Source organism: Pyrgilauda ruficollis, unplaced genomic scaffold (genome assembly GCF_017590135.1).
Source record: "Pyrgilauda ruficollis isolate IOZ18807 unplaced genomic scaffold, ASM1759013v1 scaffold17, whole genome shotgun sequence".
Classification (NCBI taxonomy): Eukaryota; Metazoa; Chordata; class Aves; order Passeriformes; family Passeridae; genus Pyrgilauda; species Pyrgilauda ruficollis.
This window is the reverse complement of record NW_024515875.1, coordinates 10548686-10569233: the sequence shown is the minus strand read 5'-3', so window position 1 is coordinate 10569233 and position 20548 is coordinate 10548686. Positions and strand designations below refer to the sequence as shown.

The 20548-nt window shown below is 37.5% G+C and overlaps 1 protein-coding gene across 1 annotated transcript in view; it reads left to right on the top strand.

Moving 5' to 3' along the window:
* Positions 1–20548, top strand: part of MAN1A2 (mannosidase alpha class 1A member 2) — a 134578-nt gene that overhangs the window by 31595 nt on the left and 82435 nt on the right. The window contains exon 3 of the mRNA XM_041463775.1: positions 12999–13095. Coding sequence (XP_041319709.1) covers positions 12999–13095 — 97 coding nt within the window. The remainder of the gene's footprint in view (positions 1–12998; positions 13096–20548) is intronic.

Here is a 20548-nt window from a genome sequence, read left to right as displayed (position 1 = left end):
TACATGAGTGATGCAGTGTGGAGCTGTATCAGTGTTTGTAGTAGTTGTTTCAAATAGAGCCCTGTCACAACCTAGATATCTGAAGTGGCAAATCCTTCCCTGGAAGATGTGCCTGTTAGTGATTACTGCAGAAGTTCTTTGGCCTAGGAAGTTGTGTCTGGAATATTAGACCTCCTTGACCCTGTTTGGTTAGGGCTGCCTGAAGGACAGCATTGAATTGTGGATTTGAAAAGGCTCTACTAATTTGTCTGCAAACATTTTGAGTGAGAACATATAGAGCATTTTGCTTTTCTAAATGTTTTTATATGGTGAACAGTGAATGGCATGGTTGTCAACACTTCTTAATTTTCACTACAGATTATTGTAGCAAAATACCTTTGAGATGGAGTTAATGCATAGAATAAACTGAGTTTACCAAGTAATGCAAAATTACTGAGCACAGCTAACAGTGAAGAACTAGCTGGAAGAAATAATCAACCAAAGTTCTTATAGACTAAGTCTGGAATTGGAGGGGGAATTGAAAATTAGTATTTGCATTTCTGGGGTTGTTTGGTCCGATTGTAGATTGAGAGATTATAAACTCTAGGTTAGTATACAATGGCAATTTTCTTGGTCTCATGAAAAAGTAGTAAAATTGCTATACCTGTAGGTATAGTGAAGTGTAAGGAATTCAGGGTAGTTTGTGAGTAAGAATCACCAGGTGGTGATCCTTAGCTGCAGTTGCCACACACCTCGTGCTGTAAAAGGCTTACTCCTTTTTCTGATGATCAGCCTACGTGTGAGTCACACTGACAAGCTGTTTTTCTATTGCATAACTTGTTGATGACTGCTATTATGGTTTCTGAAGTGTAGCTTTTCATTACCAGACCACAGGTGTTTGTGGGACTATGTTTTAAGTGGTTAGGTCCTTCAGTTAGGATAATAATGCCTTTGTCTTGAGCAGTTTTCCCTTGTGCACACACTGTGCTTGTAACAGCCCAGGATCACGGGAGCATGACTGAAAACTCTTTGTTATATGAATTGCCTTCATTGACTCAGCCGTGTTAATACTGTAGCTACCAGGTGATCTCCAGAATTCTTAATTTTCGTTTCATGCAGGGCAGGAGATTGTCACTTCTACAGCTAGATGTGTGAAGGCACAGAACACTGCAGTGGGAGGTCTGCTAGGGAGAATGAATAAACAGTAATGCTGAGGAGCCATTGATGGAACAATGTGGCTGAGATTAAAACATATATTAATAGTGTCAAATGAATAATATTTTATCTGAAGCCTGTTTTTGACAGCATCCCATGTCTCAGAAAAGACATGGCAGTGATTTCAGAGATGTGAAGTGCATTTTGAAATACGTTCATCACTGAGGTCCTCCCTCTCTGTTTTATGCAACCAGTGTAGACTAATACAAATAGTCTTTGTAGATAGAGACATAGCAGAAAAAATAAGTTCCAGGAGACAATATCTCTAATGTAGGTCCACAACTGATATCTAGAAAAATATGTGTATATAATTTATGACATGTAAGACATTATGATTGCCTGAAAAATAGCCCAGGGAAGCTACTCACTCTTTGGAGGCTGCATATCTGGCTTCAGAATTCTGGTGTTCTCAAGAAGGCATTTGACCTGCTTTGGTTTACTTTGAATTGTCCTGATAAATATTTGAGGAACTTCACTCTCAAAGAACAGCTTTAGACTGTTCAAATTCACAAAATTGATGATGTTATACAGCCTATTTCACCTCCTATCAAATGGTGAAAAACTGTATAGAATTGGATGGAGTGATGGGGGCTGTCTGTAACACACATGAATTTATATTTGTGAGAAAGGCTGGAAAATTTTCAAATGAGGATCCAGTTTCTATTACTTTTGCAGAAAATATATTACCAGTTTTTCTTTCCAAATAGCAACTTGATGAAGGCTGGTTTTTTAACATCTCTTTATAAGAAGTGGTTTGGCAGTAGTTTAATATTTTTAAAAGGCATATTTTGATTTGAGAAAAAAGTGCATATAAAAGTAAAAAAGAATTTCTGTAATGCTCTTAAGAGAGCTTTGCAAAACATTTGAAAACTTCATATAATAGGAATGCTTGCTGAGCACAGAGAGGGAAGCTTCTTAAGGTCAAGGAATACAACTGGGAGCAGAATCTGCATCGTACTGGGGGTTTTTTGTGTGTCATTTGGTTCTGATAATTATATATAATCTTACATTGCATTCTCAAGTTTAATTTACAAAATTGTATAATCTGTCTATATTCTTCGAATAAGCTATTAATTCTTTCAGTAAGGAGCATTTATGAGTTGGCTGATTATTTTAGATGCACAGTGACAACTCTGAAAAGTAAAGGTTTTCCACTTGCTTACCATATGTGCTTTATGGTATGGTAAAGTGCTATATGCACTATATACCACTTCTCTGGCATATTAGCTTGCTGTTCAGGCTTTTAAAAGATGCTGTGGTGTTTAATTAACTGGTACTTTAAGAACAAACACATTGAAAATTATTCTTGCTGCTACACTTTAGCTTTGTATTCATATTTTGGCTATTTGTAATATGTAGAAGAAAAATATTGAAAAGAGATTTTTTTAAAAAGATTTTAAGTGCAAATTGTATAATTTTACAGCAAGGCTTTAAGATGTGTCTTTTCATTGTGGTTAATGCAGAGAAATTAAGAACAAATCCTGTCTTTTGGAAGTCATTGGCTTTGTTTCCAAGTTAAATTAGCTATAAATTACTCGAGCACTTGAAATTTTGGCACTTAATTTCCATTACTGTACTCTTTAAAGGAGTTCAGGGTATTTTTTTTTTCTTTTAGTTACAATGTAATCATTGCATAGTGCTCTGGGGTCTGTACTAAGTTTTATTTCCATGGGAAGGTAAATTCTACCCAGTCAAATAAGGACAATTTTGTAATTCTTTTCACTCTATTCAGGATTCATGTTTTCTTTAATTTCAGCCTGAGATGTCACAGTATTGTCTTACTGCCAGCACTCATTTAGGATACATTTTAAAATAGTGTATTTCATCCAGTTATGGTCCTAATCCTGTGCAGGTGATCCTTCCTCTCTGCTCAGCACTGGTGAGGCCACACCTGAGTCCTTCGTTCAGTTCTGGACTCCCCAGTATGAAAGAGACAGGAGCATTGTTGGAGAGGGTCCAGTGAGAGACCACAAAGATGCTGAAGGGACTGGAGAGTCTCTCATCTGAGCAAAGGATGAAGCAGCTGGGCTGGACAAGAGAGGGAATCTTGCAAAATACCTGGAGGGAAGATGTAAGGCAGACAGAGTCAGGCTCTTTTCAGTGATTCCCAGTGGCAGGCACAAAGGCAGTGGGCATACAGTGAAACACAGGAAGGAAGCTGCATCTGAACATCATAAAACATTGTTTATTGTGAGGGTGCCCAAGCACTGGAGCTGGTTGCCTACAGAGATTGTGGAGTCTCCCTCCTTGGAAATGACTGGGAATGGAAAGCTTGTTTAAAATTACACTACTTGAGCAGGGAGGTGGGACCAGATACCAGAGGTCTCTTCCAGCCTCAGCTATTCTGAAGTGGGATGGTGTTTGTTGACTAAGCCTGTCAGCTGGAAGACAGCTTCTCCAGAATGTTATATGTGTGCACATGGTAAAATTAACAGCTAAATAATAATGCTGTAGGTTTCAGATAGATTGGGAAATCTGAGTTCTCTGGAGCTTCTGTTCTGCTTCTTGCTCTGTCTTTGTTGGGATATGCAGTCATGTAATTACACAGTGCTAATTGTAAATACACTTTTTTAAAATTGAGCTCAAAGGAAGTGTGCTGTCCACAAAGGTAAGGTAGAGTTATTAAGTGACTGAAACTACTGGCTGTACCATTCTTGCTTGGGCAGTTTAAAAGCTTTTATTTTTAGTGAGATGGGATGGCAAGGTGGTATCTTTCTGATAAGCTGTTCTCAACACAGCAAAATTCTGGTCTGTTCCTGTGTGTCACAGCTTTCTGGTTTAAAAAATAAAAAAGGTGGAGAAGACATTTAAACAAAAGTTATTGTGAAATGGACATCCAGGAAGTAGAGGCGCCAGAGTTAAAGGTCATTGAATAATAGAATAGTTTGGGTTGGAAGGGACCTTTAAAGGTCATCTAGCACAACTTGAAATTCATTTGTGACATATGACACCTGTAGAAAGAGTTAAGTTTGGATGCTTTGCACGAGTGAGGAACAAGTCTGTCCGGGAAGCTGCGAATGTTCTGACTTGAGTTCTTTTGCCAGTGAACTTCCCTCAGCAAAACATTCCATTTATCCTCTTTTAAAATTAGAGCTGTAATATATTGCCTATTTGAAGGGAACGTAGGAAGTTAATTTATTTAATATTAGTGGAGGCAATGTCAGAAGTACTTACAGATACGTGCCAAGAAGAAAAGTGATTAAAATGTATTTTCATCATGGTCTCTGGATGATACTCAAGAGGCTGCTAATACTGTTGGGAAGTAACAGGTTGTTTTATAAGCAGCAAAACTTACAGTTTTCTATGGATTTTTGACCTTTATCCCATTATACCACCCTCTGCTGATCATGCACTTGTTGATGTGAATATCCTCTTACCTTCCTGTTTGACTGCATGAATTGCAGTGCGTTCTGTGCCTTCTTTAGAGCTACTGGTGTGCTAAATGCTGCCCCCTGAATGAATAAAAGGTTGAATTATAACTGCTTTTGTCTCAGTCCGGGTACCAATTTGTGTCGGTCTGCCTTATCTAGCCACAGATGTTTTTTCTTTTCCTCAACACAAAAAGTAGAGTATCTGGTTTCTCCAGCTCTTTAAAATCAAGTGTGAAATTAGATTAAAAGGCTACTGTCAGTGTATGTGTCAAATGATGAATGCACAGACAGCAAGATTGCATAAGCCTCATTCTTTTAAGAAATTGGGCTAAAAATAGTAAGTGTCCCTTTACCTGAGTTCTAATTTGTGTGCTGATTGAGAAAAGAGCTGTGTAGAAGAAAGAATTACTTAATCATCCAGAGATCTTTTCATGCTGCCTCAGTCCTCTTTTCATAGTTACTATTCATACAACTTTCAGAGCTAATCTCATTTATTGTTTCTAATTGCAGTGTTTCTGATCTAGCCAAATAGGCTGCCTTCTGTGACTGGGGGACTTTTTTTTTTTTAAATCTAAAACCAATTTAGAACCATTTCATTATTGCTGACATGTTAGTCTTTGTTTCCTTGGTCAAATTTACTTGGACTTCTAGTTGGTTGCAACATCAGTTTGTAATAATCTATGCCTGTTAAGGGTTTTGCATTGTATTTTGTAGCTCACTGCTCCTGATTTGCATTCCTTCAGTTACTTCCTGAAACTGAAGGACATAATTATCATCACCCAACTTTTTCAATATTTAAGGTAACACTCCCTGCAGTTTGAATGTTTGTATAAAATCCATACGCACACATTTTATATGTAAGTGTGTATAGAAATCTCTTTGCATTTATAAACATGTATACACACACATTGTTTATTAGTTGGTCTTGTTTGCACACTATTTGCATTCTCTGTCTTCTGGGTTTTCCAATGTAATTTGACAAGTTGAGAACAGGTAAGTTGATTTTCAGTTAGTTTCGCTACACTCTTTTAAAGCTTATCTTAATTCTACTGAATTAGTAACATCTGTAAATTAAGGATAAAATCTTTTTAATTGAGCCTGTTGGTAAACTAGTTTTCCATTTATATATTAGAATGCATATTGTTCAATTGGCGCTTTGGCCAGTACAGACATGTTAGGAGTGGCCCTAAACAAAGCTGTGCCCCAGCTTGTTGGAATGATTTTATAAAGGACTCATTTTACATTTGTTAAATCAATCATTTATGTCTGTGAGAAGCTTTGCAGCTTGGTGTATTTATTTTACTGGAATAGAAGAATGGAAATAAAACTCCTAGTGTGTGACTTCATTTGCAATATTTCTACTGCACATCCTGGATATGTTTATTTGATTCGTAACTTAAAATGTGCTACTCATGAAGAATGCAAGTTTTTGTTTCAGGGTATTTTAAAAATGAATCAATTTAGTCAAGTTGTAGAAATTACAGAATTCTCCAGTGGTCATGCAGTATTGGAAGCATGTTAAAAATTCAGGAAGGTGTTCATTATTAAAGATGTCTTTTTCCAGACCATTGTGAGAAGAACCTGTCTTTCAGCAATGAATTAGCACATTTGCAGTATTTAAAACTCATAAATGCAAATTAAAATCAAAGAAATACGGAAGTATTTCACTTATCTGATATTATCACCAAACAAAAATGAGCAAAAACTCCAGGTAAATTTCTTATCTTCAGAACTGGGTACATCAAAAGACTCCATGAAATCTAGTTGACCTTACCACTATTTTTTTAAAAATGTTGTATTTTTTATGCCATTTATTCCTGTGAAACAGAAGTGCTGGTAGCAAAAATCATGAATTACAGCTAGATTGAAGAGATCTCTGTTTTAAATTACACATGATCTATTATACAAGTGACAATAGGTGTGTTTTCAGCTATGGAGACTTTGATTGGAAAGCCAGAGCATCCTGCTATGTTCTTGTTAGTCATCTTTACATAATTTCTCCTGTAGTCCCCTCTCTGTTTGCTGGAGCAGCTCCATGGAATATATGCCAATGTGTTTTTAAGATGCAGTTTTCCTGATGGTGCTAGCTCTCAAGTATTGATAGTAATGATCTCATTGATACACAGTGTGAGCTACTGGTAGTTGATGTTGTGCCTCTCACAGTGCATTCCATTAGGACAGAGACCATCTGCATACAACACTGAGCTACCTGAAACTCCCTACAGTTCACTCTAATTAGTTTGCTCTGAGGTTTGGATTCCTGATTTGCATCGCTGGCATCTATTCTTATTTTCTGCTTTGTTACCAGAGGAATAGTGGTTAACAAGGCATCAGTTTTTGAAAGGGATTCAAGGGAAAACCAGAGCACTGCAGAGCCCTGTGCCTGCTGAATGAACTGCAGATTGCCAGAAACCAGAACAGGGAATAGAATCATGGAGCATATGGATATGTATGATGTCCTGCTCTATTCCAAAGCCATAGAAGATCCCCAAAAGAGTGAACGAACATGTGAACAAGAGAGAGATGGTTGGATGCATAGTTTAAAAACAAGATTTGGCAAGGTTTACTGCTAATAGGTGTTGAACTAAGCAGCCATGGGATGGAGGATAGTTTCTGTGTTTGCCTGGAGAAACTGGTTAGAACGCAGGAAATGGAGAGTACAGATAAATAGTGCTGGAAGCCACAGAGGACATGTGCTGGGGATCCATGCTCTAAATTACACAAATGAATTATTTAGAGTTTAAAAATGGGTGAGTAGTGGTATGACAACTTTGCTGCCAATGTGAAAAATTGCAGAAAAACCTTATGGGACTGAGTGATAATCTCTTTTTTTTTATTTCTCAGCTAAATGTAAAATGATGCATATTGGGGCTGGAGATGGAGAGATTCCAACTTCATGCTAAGTATGAAAAGCTGTGAGGTGACTTAGTACACTTGAGAATGAGAAATTGTGTTTTTTATAGTTCCTTGGAAATGTCACTGTAGTGCTTAACAGCAGACAGTGAGCAGATATTCAGCATTTCAGAGAAGGAGAAGAAAACAGATGAGGTTCTTTACCTCAGCCTGTGAAGCTCAGGTGCCCCTGTATCTTGTAAGCTTCATGTAGTTCTAGTGTTTCAGCTTCAAAAAGGATAGGGTAAAAAACTGGCAGGGGTGCAGGGCTAAGCAGGTGATGGCTAAGCTTAGACTGATGCCTAAAAGGACAAGACTGGAAGAAAGGAGCTGTAGGAACTTCTCTCTCCTAGCTGACGTGCAGTTGTGGTTGTTTACAAAGATGATCTGAGAGGCTCTACTTTTCTAAACAACACCGCAATCAATCTTGTGAATACTCTTGAAACATGATGATGCCCAAGGTAAAAAATACCTGCATCATCTTGGATTAAAAATATTTACTTTCTTGAACATTTTTGAGCAAGGATCACTGCTGCAAGCTCTCCAAATTTAGGCTCTTTACATCTACCGTTCCAGTTCTCACCAATCTGAAGGATTTTCCTATGTAATTTCATCAGGCATCTAAGGCTTCAAGTATGTAATGCCAGAAAAAAGTGTTTCCCACTTTGCATCCATTTGATAAGTGTTTTTGTTTTATTAATGGATTTGTTACCAGATTTGACAGTAAAAGAAAACCCAGTGTTCTGTGTGTGTTAGGAACATATTCCAAACAGACTTTTTCAGTGTCAGTGTTTAAAAATGCATGACAGAGGCATGAACTGATGCCTGAAATAATTTCCTTTGAGATAGAGCTCCCAGAGAAATAAAAAAAAAAGTATGAGTTTTCTAAGTTTCATTAAAAATCTGAGTATACAAGGAAAATAGAATTTTTTAAAATTAACGTCCAACAGTAGGAAAATGGTTATTAATTTTTAATCTGCCAATTGAACAGTAATTTTGTCTAGTAAGTTCTTGGTTAATTTTAAAACAGAGTTTGAAGGTGGTTTATATAAATCTCTCAAAATTGTATCCTTAAGCAGAATACATTGCTTTGAAAGCAAAACCTATTTGCTGTCTGTTATGCATTTTTCTCATGGAATTGCAGGAACCAGTAAATACAGCAATTTGCCAGAAAATTGGTTCTTTTGCTTGTTTCTCAGGACTTCTACTTTGTTTGCCAGTTGCCTGTCCTGTTTTTAAGACTAGAAAGGGGTTTTTGAATCAATCCTTACCTTGAATTACTGTATTTGACATGTTTCTGTAGTGGTAGAACTTCCTTACAACTCTCTTTTCGATAATTGTAGCCTTCTTTTATTGTTTGCCAAAAGGCATCATTGCCACTTTGTCTTTATAAAAATTCTTTATAAAAATCTGATTTCCCAGTGAATTCCTCCGGTAGAGGATTAGATCCCATGAAGATGTTCTAAAGAAAGCAAAACCAACTAGATAATGGTGTACCTACAAAAGCAGTTTTATTTGGCATGTCCTGCTTCTTGCTTTTCTCTCGGTCTTGCAGCAGAGTCCAAATTTTTTTTTTTGTAGAATTACCAAGTTGTATTTGCAGCAGCATCTTGCTGGTTGTTATTTCCATTGCATCCCATAATAAACATTTTCAAGATTAGGATGCAAGAGACCACTACCCTATGAATGATTTTGCTTTCAAAAGCATCATCTGTCATTAACAGTGTCAGTAAAAAGTCTGTTGCCAAAAATGCTTGTTCTCTGGTGGCCAGATTGCAAGATCTATATATGACATGCCAAAGCTCCAATCCTTTCCTGTCACAAACTGCTATCAGGTATGGAAATTTCAGCTATGGAAAAGTGTCTTGTGTTTTCCACACTCATTGATCCATGCTTGTAATTTTCATTCTACTGAGCCTAAGGTACCTTTCTTTGAGTTCCTTAAGGGCTGGGTACGTTTGTTTTGCAAATACTTTTACCTTCTTGCTATCATCTGTAGTGCTGATGTTCCAGTCAGTTCTGAGACTTTCCTGTCCTCTTAAAGACAGAGCTTTGTTTTAGGAAAAGCCTGTCTATCCCTGCAGCTATTCTTCAGCATTTCCAATATGCAAACACTGCCTAGAGTACCTATAGAAATAATTTTATTTTTCCAATCAGGAGTTCATGTTGTTTGTACTTTCTGAGCCAAAATGCCATCCTCTGTTAAATTTTGTAGCTGTCAGAGGCATCTGTCTTCTTGTGTCTCTCCAAAGCTTTTGTGCGCACAGCTGCTCCCAATAGTATACATGTTCTGTCTATAGTACAACATGCTACCTGTTCTGGCAGTAACAGAAACCTCCATGTTGTTACAAGATCTCTTGGCATATCACCCTTACAAAACTTCATGCTGTATGCAGGAGCTCTGGGGCTTCTCATTTGTGTGCAATGTGCAGCTCTCTGCTGACATGATATCATGAAGTCTGCTTGCTTTGTGGCCGAGGAAAGCAGCGAGTTGAGTGCCAGAGTAATGGTCAGTGTTCATCTGGAAAAAATCAGTTGGCTGCTTAGTGTAATAAATGATTCTCAAGGACTTAAAACACCGTATTCTTAGTGTTTGGGGTACGCAGAGGGGCAGGACAGACGGGTTTGTGGTTACCAAAGTAGCTTAGTCTCCTCAAAATACGATTTCTTGTCTCTCAGTCTTAGTTGACGCAGTCAAGTGTGTGTTAGTCTCTTGTGTTCAAGAGACTTTCAGGTCTCACTAGTGTATTCTTAAGTTACTTCTGCATTAATTCATGCATCCATTGAAATGTACTCCTTTGCAGTTTCTGTCTTAATAAAGTTTTCTTACGATAAATTATGCATATAGAAATATCTTGTGTTGCATGTAGTCTGTTTTAGCCCTTTGTAATTTGCATACTTTTTTTGGGTTTCTTCAGAATGAAATATTCTGTAATAAATTATGCACCTTCCCCCCAGAAGCACAGTGAATTAGGACAGTGAAATATTCCACAATTAACATTCTGCTGTGAGGAAACAAGTTGTTCTTTTTCTGGACTTAGCTAGTTTTGATCTGTTCTGGTATTTGCTATACCATCAGATCTTTACAAAGATAGAATGTCAATGGTTATTTGATTCTCCTTCATGAAATATTTATTTGGGACATCCAGAGATCTCAGAAGCCCAGTTTCCCTTACGTGCAACCCAGTTGCCGGGATCTGCCACATCATGGTCACATGTTGTTTAGTCATCTCTCTTTTTCAGACACAGAGAGTGCACTGGTCAGTCTTTAGTTTTATCCTCTGGTTCTTTCTATACCTTTAATTCTGTTTTTCCAAGTAGAGTTTTCAGGGCTGGCAGGCTGCAGGTTAGAGCAGAACCCTTCACAGAAGCCTTGACTGTCCCCAGTCCTTAAGTCTACCCTGACTAGATAAAGCCTAAAGTAGCCCAGAGAGATCCCATAAGTGATCATGCTTTGAGCAGGAGAGGCATCCTGAGGTTCCTTCCTATCTGAGTGATGCTGTGAGTCTCGATTTTATGATACTAAGTTAATGAACAATTTTATATGGAAAGTTGTACGTTCATTCTGGATAACATTAGCAAGAGCTCTCAGAGGAACTTCTGTGCTTACTGCCTGTGACCAGGTTTTTATTGGATTTGTCACGCTGCAGTTTTCTGACCTGTCAAGAGAGGATCCCTTTACCTGACTCATCTTGATGTTTCAATAGCCATGAATTGGCCAGTTTGATAAGTGCTGTGGAGACACTAAGGAGTTTGTGAATGCTAGGGAAGTGGCTTTTCTCTCCTCTTTTAATATATTTGCATCCTCTTCTTCTTACACTGCTAGTTCATGACACTAGAAGAAGTTCTAGAGTATTGTGTTTAATCAGATGTCAAAATCAATGCAAATACTAAAAGCAACATGTGAGCTGACTTTGAATGACAAGTGGTAGGAGTGGGACTGGCATCTTGAGAGGGGCAGCTGTGCTTAGGCTGATGCCACTTTAACACTTTAACACAGAAGTGCTCCTCAGCTTCTTGTGCCTGTGTGTAGGGTTCAAATTTATTGTCTAGGCATGAGTTAACTGAGCCATGGGAAATTTGGAGGGAGCTTACATTTAAAGGAATTACGGCTTTGTAGTTTGGATAGGGATCTCTTGATGGTTGTAGGGAGAACAGAGACTTCGTTTTCCATGTCTCAGAAGGCAGTTTAGATGCAGTTTGAAAGATTTGGGATTCTTGGATACTGACTTCCACTAAATCTTGAATTTGGTGGGAGGAGGGATCTGAGAGGTAGTAAGAGGAGAGATGTGAGGCAGTGCTGGTAAGGCAGCTGGCTGCACCTCATCTTTTAGCCAGCATCTGCTTGTTCCCCCACATTTTCTGTGAGCATGGTGACGCTCTGATTAAAATAAGAAAATTCAGTCATGTAAATCGTAGTGAAAACAGATTGCCTTGCCTCAGTTTCAAAAAGGGTTAGTATTGTTCTGTTAGTTAAATTCACATAGTTTCTCATCTTAGAAATAATTTATTAAACTTGTGAAAATAATGGTTGTAAGTACTATACATTTTCTTGGGGATTTTGTTTATATTAACACTATTTTAATACAATTTTAAAAATTAAGTGTAAAAGATGTATAATGTTGTGGATACAGACACATGGCTGTTGTTCTAAAGTGTTTTTCTTACTTTTCTTGTGTCTGGGGCAGTCAATGTGTTTTGATGTCTAATTTCTTCCTATTATTTGCTTTTATCTGTTTAGGTACTAATAATATTTATTTATTTAAAACTGCATTCGCTTTGCAATTTGGTGGCTGCTGAATTTCCAACAAGTAAGGAGTTAGAAGAGTTTTAGCAAGTTCATGAAAGCATTGCTTAGTGGCTGATGTGCACAGCTAGTTAGCAAGACCTTTTGGGATTTTAGATGCAGTTTTCTTACTATGTGGTGGAAATATCTATTAAAAAGCTAAATGTTTTGTGTAGGAAATATTAATAAAATGATACTGCTTTGTTCATTATGCTTTCTAAAAAGCAAAACTTTGGCATTTCTTTTTGGTAGAGGCTATATGACAGTATATCTTTGTCAAGTAGGTGTTGCTAATGAGAAGTCTGTTATACCTTTTGCAAAATTGTTTGCAAGATTCCTACTTGGATATACCAGTGTAAATAAATCTTTTTTATGCTTTAGGTATCAGTAGATATATTTTTCTTTTAGTTAGCATCTTAAGACATTAGCCAGCGTTTTACAGCAATTCCTTACACTTAAATGCATTCCTTATGCTTACATTCTTAAATGTCTGTGCATGTATTAAAGGAAAAGAAAGAACAAGAAAACAGAGCATTAGGCTCTGTAGCTCAAGTCAAATAGACTTGAAATTTTCTCCAAATGTATTCTCCAAATGCTGTAAAGTCTGATTTCTGTAACAGCAGCAGTGACAAAGTAATTAGTCAGTATGCTGGGATGCTTGTGAAAGATGAAGTATCAAATAAGGAGTAAAATATTGTATTCATAGAGAGTAGTTTTATAATGTAATCAAATCCTGTTTTTTTCCTGTTTCTTAGATGATGAAGCATGCCTGGGACAATTATAGGCAATATGGATGGGGACATAATGAGCTCAAACCAATTGCCCGGAAAGGACATTCCACCAACATATTTGGTAGGCTATATTTTCTGGTTTGTTTGTGATATTTTTTTAATATTTCTGTCCATGTATCTTCTTTGAAAGTCTACCCAAACTTTCTAGCAAACTCTGTTTTAATAAAGACTCTTTCAAAGTGTGAGTGACAGAAATTTATTATTTCAGTGGTATTTCATTAAATTACTTTATTGACCTATCTTTTTGGGAGTAGTATGTTCTTATTGCTGCAGAGGCTAAGCTGTGTCTATGTGCACTGATACTTTGTCTGTGTGTATATATAAATTAAAGTCCTGATGCAATGGTGGGTATTTTTTGGTTATATTTTGAGATGCAATGGATATAAGTGTGTTTGGTTGTTTGTTGTTTTTTTTTTAAACCAACCTCATATTGTCTAGATCTTTGTATTTAGTTCCATGAGAATCATGGAACAGTTTGAGTTGGAGGGAACCTTTTGAAGATGATCTAGCCAACCCCCCTGCCATGGGCTGGGACTTCCAGAGACCAGGCTGCTCAGAGCCCCATCCAGCCCGGTGTTGAGCATTGCCAGCGATGGGGCACCCACAGCTTCTCTGGGCAGCCTGTGCCAGTGCCTCAGCAGTGGTGCTTAGCACAGTGCAGGGAGAGAGTGAGCTGGAGGGAACACTGGAGCAAAAGGCTGCTTCCATGACAGAAGGGCATTTCTTAGGTACCAGGACAGCATTGTGTACTCTTAGGTACTTTGTTATCTTGTACATAGGCACTGCCTTAAGTTTCCCTAAGAAAATCTCTTCTGAACCTTTCTGTAATTTAGTTTTATGTTATGATTAATTGATGGCTTTTCTTTATATTTTTACAGCTGCTGAAATTGGATTTGACAGGGAAAAATCTTTAATGTTCACCTCTATGATCATGTAGTCTTTGCTACTTGCAATTCTGTTGCTTAATTTGCCATGTGTAATTTTAGATTAACCTTGGTTTGTAACCCAGACTCTATGAAGTAAGTTTTTTCTCTTCATGTGGCAGAAGACATTTTTATGATGTTTGTTTTTAATGTGACTGACATGATATTTTGAAGCAGTTATGAATTACAATTTCACTGTAGTCTTTTTCTTCCATTCCTCCTCTGCTTACTTCTAACATGTCTGCTAATGAGTCTGGAGGATTTCTGCTTTTTTTTTCTTGGAATGATTATTCTTTGGAGTGCTTATTTTTGAAATTTTGGCATTGCTTTTTGAAAGAAATTGCAGGTCTTGTCCATGCTAAAGTTTCTGCTCCTCTTGTTCCATCTAACTCTAGCAGCCAATGCCCTACATGTTTGTCCTTTTAAAATCCTGATGCTATTTTGTGCCATTTAGTTTTTAGCCAAATCATGTCATGATTGCTCTATTCAAGGCTATTTCATATGAAAAACTTTTCTGAAACACATAATCTTCAGCATATATCAAGTCTAAAATAGAATCAGCAATTGTTCACTTGGTGGTTGGTTGATGGGGGGATGTGTGTGTGGAAATTGGTCTTTGTCAAGGACTGTCTAGGCTCTATTGTTATTCCAAGCTCTTTACCAATCTCTATTACCCCTATTGACACGATTTCCAGCAGTATTTGCCTTTATAGAAGAGTTGCTTAATTTTTTTTGAAACCTCATACTAGTTTTAATAAAAAGATGCTCAGCAAAATCTGTTTTTATTATTCATCTCAAAGATGATTTGATCCAAACTATTTTCAGCCATTACTGCAATCTACTGTGCTTCCATTTCAATTCCTAGCACGTCTGTGGGATCCTGCAAGGAAATGGTATTGCTGGTTGAACGGCAGCCCTTTGCATGAATCTTTGGGAAATCAGGTCTGCTGATATCTCCCAAGTGAGGTTAAACACGATTCAATTTAGAAGACAAATAAGTCATTAGTCTTCCCTGTTGGACTCCACTTTTGTCTAAAGCAGTGTATATCTGCATCTATGCCAAGGAGAACACAAGTGTTTCTAACATTGCAAGATCTACTAGGTTTCAGTCTGGGGTCAGAGAAGGGGAGAGGAGGTGGCCTGCTCTGCTCTTATAAATCTTAGTTTTGAGTAATTAAAAATATAAGGAAGAATAGACTTTATAAACTTGAAAGCAAGATGCTCTATGCCTCACTGAATCAAACCAGCAAGAATGTTTATGGGCTTCCTCAATTTTTAGTTTGACTTTATGACAAAACACGGTAGATTGCTTTAGTTGGCCTGCAGCAAGAAACTCTTGCCAGTCTTTTTGAGATGTCTGACTGTAAATTGTAAAGGACAGTCCGCTAAAAATACTATCTTTTAAACTGTGTAGTCAGGCAGTATCTTGAGTAGCACCTCTTCCACAGCTGGGTCACAGTATTAGTAGTATGGCACTGCTTTGGGAAGGTATGACTGGGAATGGGTATGCTTTTAAAGATATTTACATTTAGATGATATATGAAACAAACCTTAATAGGTTCTCTCTTGGTCAAACGGGGTGATAACTGCTTTTGAAAAGGCTGGCATTTATTCCTACCCTGTAAAATGAAATATAAAAGTCAAGGAGAAAGTGCAGCAGAGAGGTGTAAATTTTCTTTCCAGTTTAAATTTTTATGTGCAGCTCTGCTGAAGGTTGTAGCAGCTAAGCTAAAAAAGAAAAGTTGGCCTTTTTTGTTGGATTGCTTAAATTGGTGAAAAATTTGATGGCAGCTGCAGGGTCTTGTTGCAGAGGGGGTTTGTGTGGGATTTCGGTCAAGTTCTCATTAGAACACAAAGGGTAAAGAGGCTGATGGAAAATGATGCATGTAAGATAATGAGCAAGCACAGCAAACACTGAGCTTGCTTCAGGAGGGTTTCTGATTTTAGCACGAACCAGAGTAGTTGATGGTATTCTCTTCCTGTTGGATTCTCTTCCTGTAATGAAATCTGACTGGATTTGCTTTTGAGGATGAGAGTAACCACGTGGAACATGCTGTTTGAAGATGATCTGTCTCTGAGCTTGTTTGATGGCCCATAGGTGAACATCTCCTGAAAACATAATGAAAATTATTCAGTCCTGATATGCTTCAAAGTTTTAAACTGTATGTGTTTGTGGTGTATCTTTTACTCCAGTATCATATGAACTAATTACCATAGCATAAGCTGTAAGGATATTTTATTGTGAGTTAAATTGAGTAGTTACTACTAGTTAGTTTGCATCAGTCTTCAATCTCTGTCTTTCTAAAATATGTTTGAGAACCTGAACTACTATAAGGAACAATATAAAGAAAACAGACAATGCCTGGGCAATTTGGAGCACTGTCCTCACCAAAACTAGAAATTGTAGACTGTCATCTAACCTGATGCTTTCTGAAATGAGAGTTCTGACATTGGTTGTGCGTTTTATTTTGTTGTTTTGGGGTTGTTTCTTTGGTTTGTTTTGCTAATTTTAATTATCTAAAAATAAAGTGAAGATGTGCAGTTTGTCAAGTAACAAGTACATGGCAAAGTACTGATACAACTCTTGCAAAATTGAAAACTTCCCATATTACTAGCAGTGCACTTCTAAACGTTGCATTTGGGTGTATTCTGTCTAGAGGTGAACTGCTTTATATGAAGATGATCTGGTAATGCACATAATCCGTAGACAGTTATATGTCTAGATGTGTTTTGAAGGGTGTGAAAAGATTTTAATAATGATAAAAAATTTTAAAAGTTTAGAAGTTGTGGACACTTGCATATACACATCCCTATTCTCACGCACAAAGATATAATAAAGTCATTATTTTGTATTTTGTCACACTAGAGCTGTCTCATGCATTGATAGTGCTTTCATGCCTCTCTTGTTCTCTCACCTCACATGCCACACAAACAGCCAATTTAACCTGAGCTGCCTGCCAGCTCTCTTTGGGATCCTGTCTCCTAGGGGGGAAGAGAGAATTGTCAGTGAAGTCACATTATGGTTGCATTTGTGGTACCTGGTAGAGCCCCAAGGCTGCAGTGCAGTGCCTTATCTCTTCCTTAAAACTTGACCATATAAATCTGTCCTCTCTTTTATGAGGAATTTTTGTCTGGCATTTTAAGTGTCATCGGTGGGCAAGATATGTCCAAGGGAATAACTCAAGGATTCAGGTGGGGCAGCTTGTGTGCTGAATATTCCCTGATGTACCAGTGGACTGCTTGGTTTGTACCACATCACTGAGCACGTCCAGCCTCAGCCTTTTGCTGCCAGTGCCACTGATGCACCCTGGTGACATGGGAAAGCTGCTGAGGTGACTGCCCGGTGCCGCAGCACTGTAGGAAGCTCCTGCGGCAGCTCCTCGTGTTGCTAAGCAATGGAGATCTGACAGTGCATTTCTCCCTGTGCCGGGGAGCAGGAGCAGCAAAACTCCCAAAGAAAATGCATCTGTCACACTGCAAGGATGGGAAGCTCTTGCAAAAAGGAGCTGAGTCAGGCACAGGAGCCTGCTTTTCCAATACCTTTGACAAGTACAGTATAGCTTGGGAGAGCAATGCGATTTCTTTGTCCACTTCGTGGTTCCTGAAGTTAGAGGTGGAATATTTCTTCTAAGCACTGCAAGAAAACACTGTAACAGATTTTTTATTATTACTTACCCTTGGAAATATTCATTAGTTTATAAGATATTTTTGTTATCTGTCCTTGTAGCAGTTACTGGGTTGCCTGAGCTGCTCTGACACTATCATCTGCAGTCACCTGATTAGTTGTAATTTACTTTTGAAGTTCACATTAATTGGGTGTCTGATTTAGTAAGCCTTTTGTATTTTCTGGTTTGTTCGTTTGTTTGGTTTTTAGCTGGCAAAATACCTGTTCATAAACATATGGAGACAAACACTTTTACTGGAAAAAAAATAGATGATACACTTTAAAGGCTGTGGAATGACCTTTTAAAAATATGGTGGAAAAGTTCTCATGTCTTCTGGCTGTAAAATCCTAATAAAAAGACAGATGGAAAACACAGCTTCTGCTTAACATCCTTTTTCTTTGCATGTGTTCAGCCTCTGAATCCATGCAGAGGATAAATGAGCACAAAAAGGGAATATGAGGTATATATGTAAACAAAAATGTTCTTGACTATATGTTATCTTGATAAACAAAAGCCTCCTTAGTGAGCAGTAGTTCTTATCTTTTAACTCTACGTGCACAAATGATTTACTCATTATTGCCTTCTTCTGTGGCAAATGGAAGGGGAAAGAAAATCCATTCTTGCTAACTAGGGAAGAGAGGTAATTTCACAATGCAAATTTCAGCCTAATCTCTATTTCAGGTTCAAGTCAATTTTAAAATAAATGGAAATGGCCTTAAGACAGGCCTATGCATCTGTGTCTTCTGCAAACTCCATAATGAGTGATTACAGCAAGATAATGTGGAATATTATATCTATATTGAATGTGTATCTTTTCAACCAGTAAGATGAATTTTGGAAAGATAAAATTTTGACAAAGAGCACAACTCTTGAGCTGCTGGCTTTATTTGAAACTAGAACAGTTTTCTAATATCACATGAAAAGTTCCTTCAGGTCCGATGACAGATCAAACATGATCGTTATTCAGTCTTCAAAGATTGCTCACAGCAGGTACCTGGGGAATACATGTAAGAGCAGGAGACGCTCATAGTGAGCTTGTCTCAGAGTACTCCACAGCCTTACAGAAGTTTGTGTAGTGCTCCTGTGGTCAGAGGCAGCAAGCTTTATTTAATTGCTTCTAGTTTATTTTTCCTTGATTTTGTTCAAACTGCTTTGGAATCTGGGCAACCTTAAGAGCAACACAACCCATTATGAGTGGTTACATAGTTTGATGTGATATTGTGTAGAAAACTTTAGTTTTGAAGTCTGCTTGCTGTCCTGGGTTCCTGGTTTTGATGTTGGAAAAAAAAAATAAAAATCCATTATTCATCTCTTTCTTGCCGTTCATGAGTTTGTAGAATTGCATATGCCCGCAGTAGTGCCCCTGTTCTGCATGGAGGGTCTTGGCTTGTAAGCTAATTTCTTTTACTTACAGTTTTTCATACCTGATATGTTATCTTTTTTCTTTGTATATTTTCAAGGTGGTGGTTTTGGGGTCTTTTTTTGTCTTTGAGAGGAAGACTAAGACTTTTTTCCATTTTCTGTTTTGTTTGCTGTTCCTTTCCTAATAATTGTATTCTCTGTCTTTTATGTTCCTTGTTGAGTCTACAAACACAGTAGGGTAGCTTTTCTGCACTAGCATTCCTTTTGGAAATCCTCATCCACTGTATCCAGTGATTTATTTTATAAATCTAATGTTAGAAATATTTTCAGTTATTTAAGCTTTTGTCCAAGCAATCATTTCAGTAGGATCCCACTGGTGATTTTATCTCACACTGATGGCTGTTTACACTTATCCCATTTCCTATCTTTTGAACCATTATTCATCTGCACGAGAACAATTTTCTTTTATGGTGTGGCAGGTCTATTTTCTCAGAGTTTTTGTTAAGGAGTGGTCTCACATCCCTTCTGTGTATGTTCTCTGTTGATATGCAAGTTCAGTTCTTAAAAAGACTTTAACATTGATGCTATGACAAGACTTCCCTCTACAAAATTTCTGACTTTTCCTTCGTTTATCTCATTTAAAGCTGTCTTCTGATTGATGCTGCCAACTGGGCAAATAGTGATTTGTTAACGCTGTTTTGCTTCACTGCCATGTATATCATGCTTATTCAGAATATAGTTGTTCTCTGAAACTTGCAGATTTGTGCAGACAGGATACAATCTGTCTGTGTGTTCCCTCTTAAGCGTTTTACAGTACTGGTGCTGTAGATAAAAACAACTGCTTAGTAAGAATGTTTTTTGAATGTCACTGATATTTCATCAAACTGTCACAAGTGTGCCTATGCATATCAGGAAAATTCACCATGAGCAGCTGTTGTCTTGTTCTTTTTAATAATACAATATTCATACTGAATTCTTGTCACACAGTTTGTATTAGTTTGTGTACAATGCAATTAGGGCAGTTGTACTCAGTGACTTTTTTAAGTCTGAAGCAACTATGTTAAATCCTATGCAGAAGATTGAAAATTCTCCTTTAACCAGAAAATCCCACAAAACTAACAAAAGGTGCACAAATGCAAGGTGAAATTAGATAAACACATCTCATTTCTGTAACCTGCCTTGTAGGATAGTGAGGTAAACATCTGCATGAAATGGCAATGAAGAAATTAAGTCATACTAGAGTTCAGGGCTGAGGCTCAGACTAAGAATCTTGATTCTTCGCAACAGCATTCTCTCCTGTTCTTCTCGTATAAACCAGATAGTTTGCTCTGAGGAAAAAAAAATTGTTTCCTGTTGGAAATCTTTGGACTTAACGTTTATTTTGATTTGTAAATTATTTAAGTTGTGGGAATGCTATTAATGAATTTAAACTTTTTTCTTGTCCTTTGGAATTGAAAGCAGAGGGTGTAATAGGGAAATGAAGATAAGGGTATGCAGTCTTGTTTTGGACAGTGTTAAAATATGAACAGGCATGACAGCTGAGTAAGAATTAGCATTTGGAGCT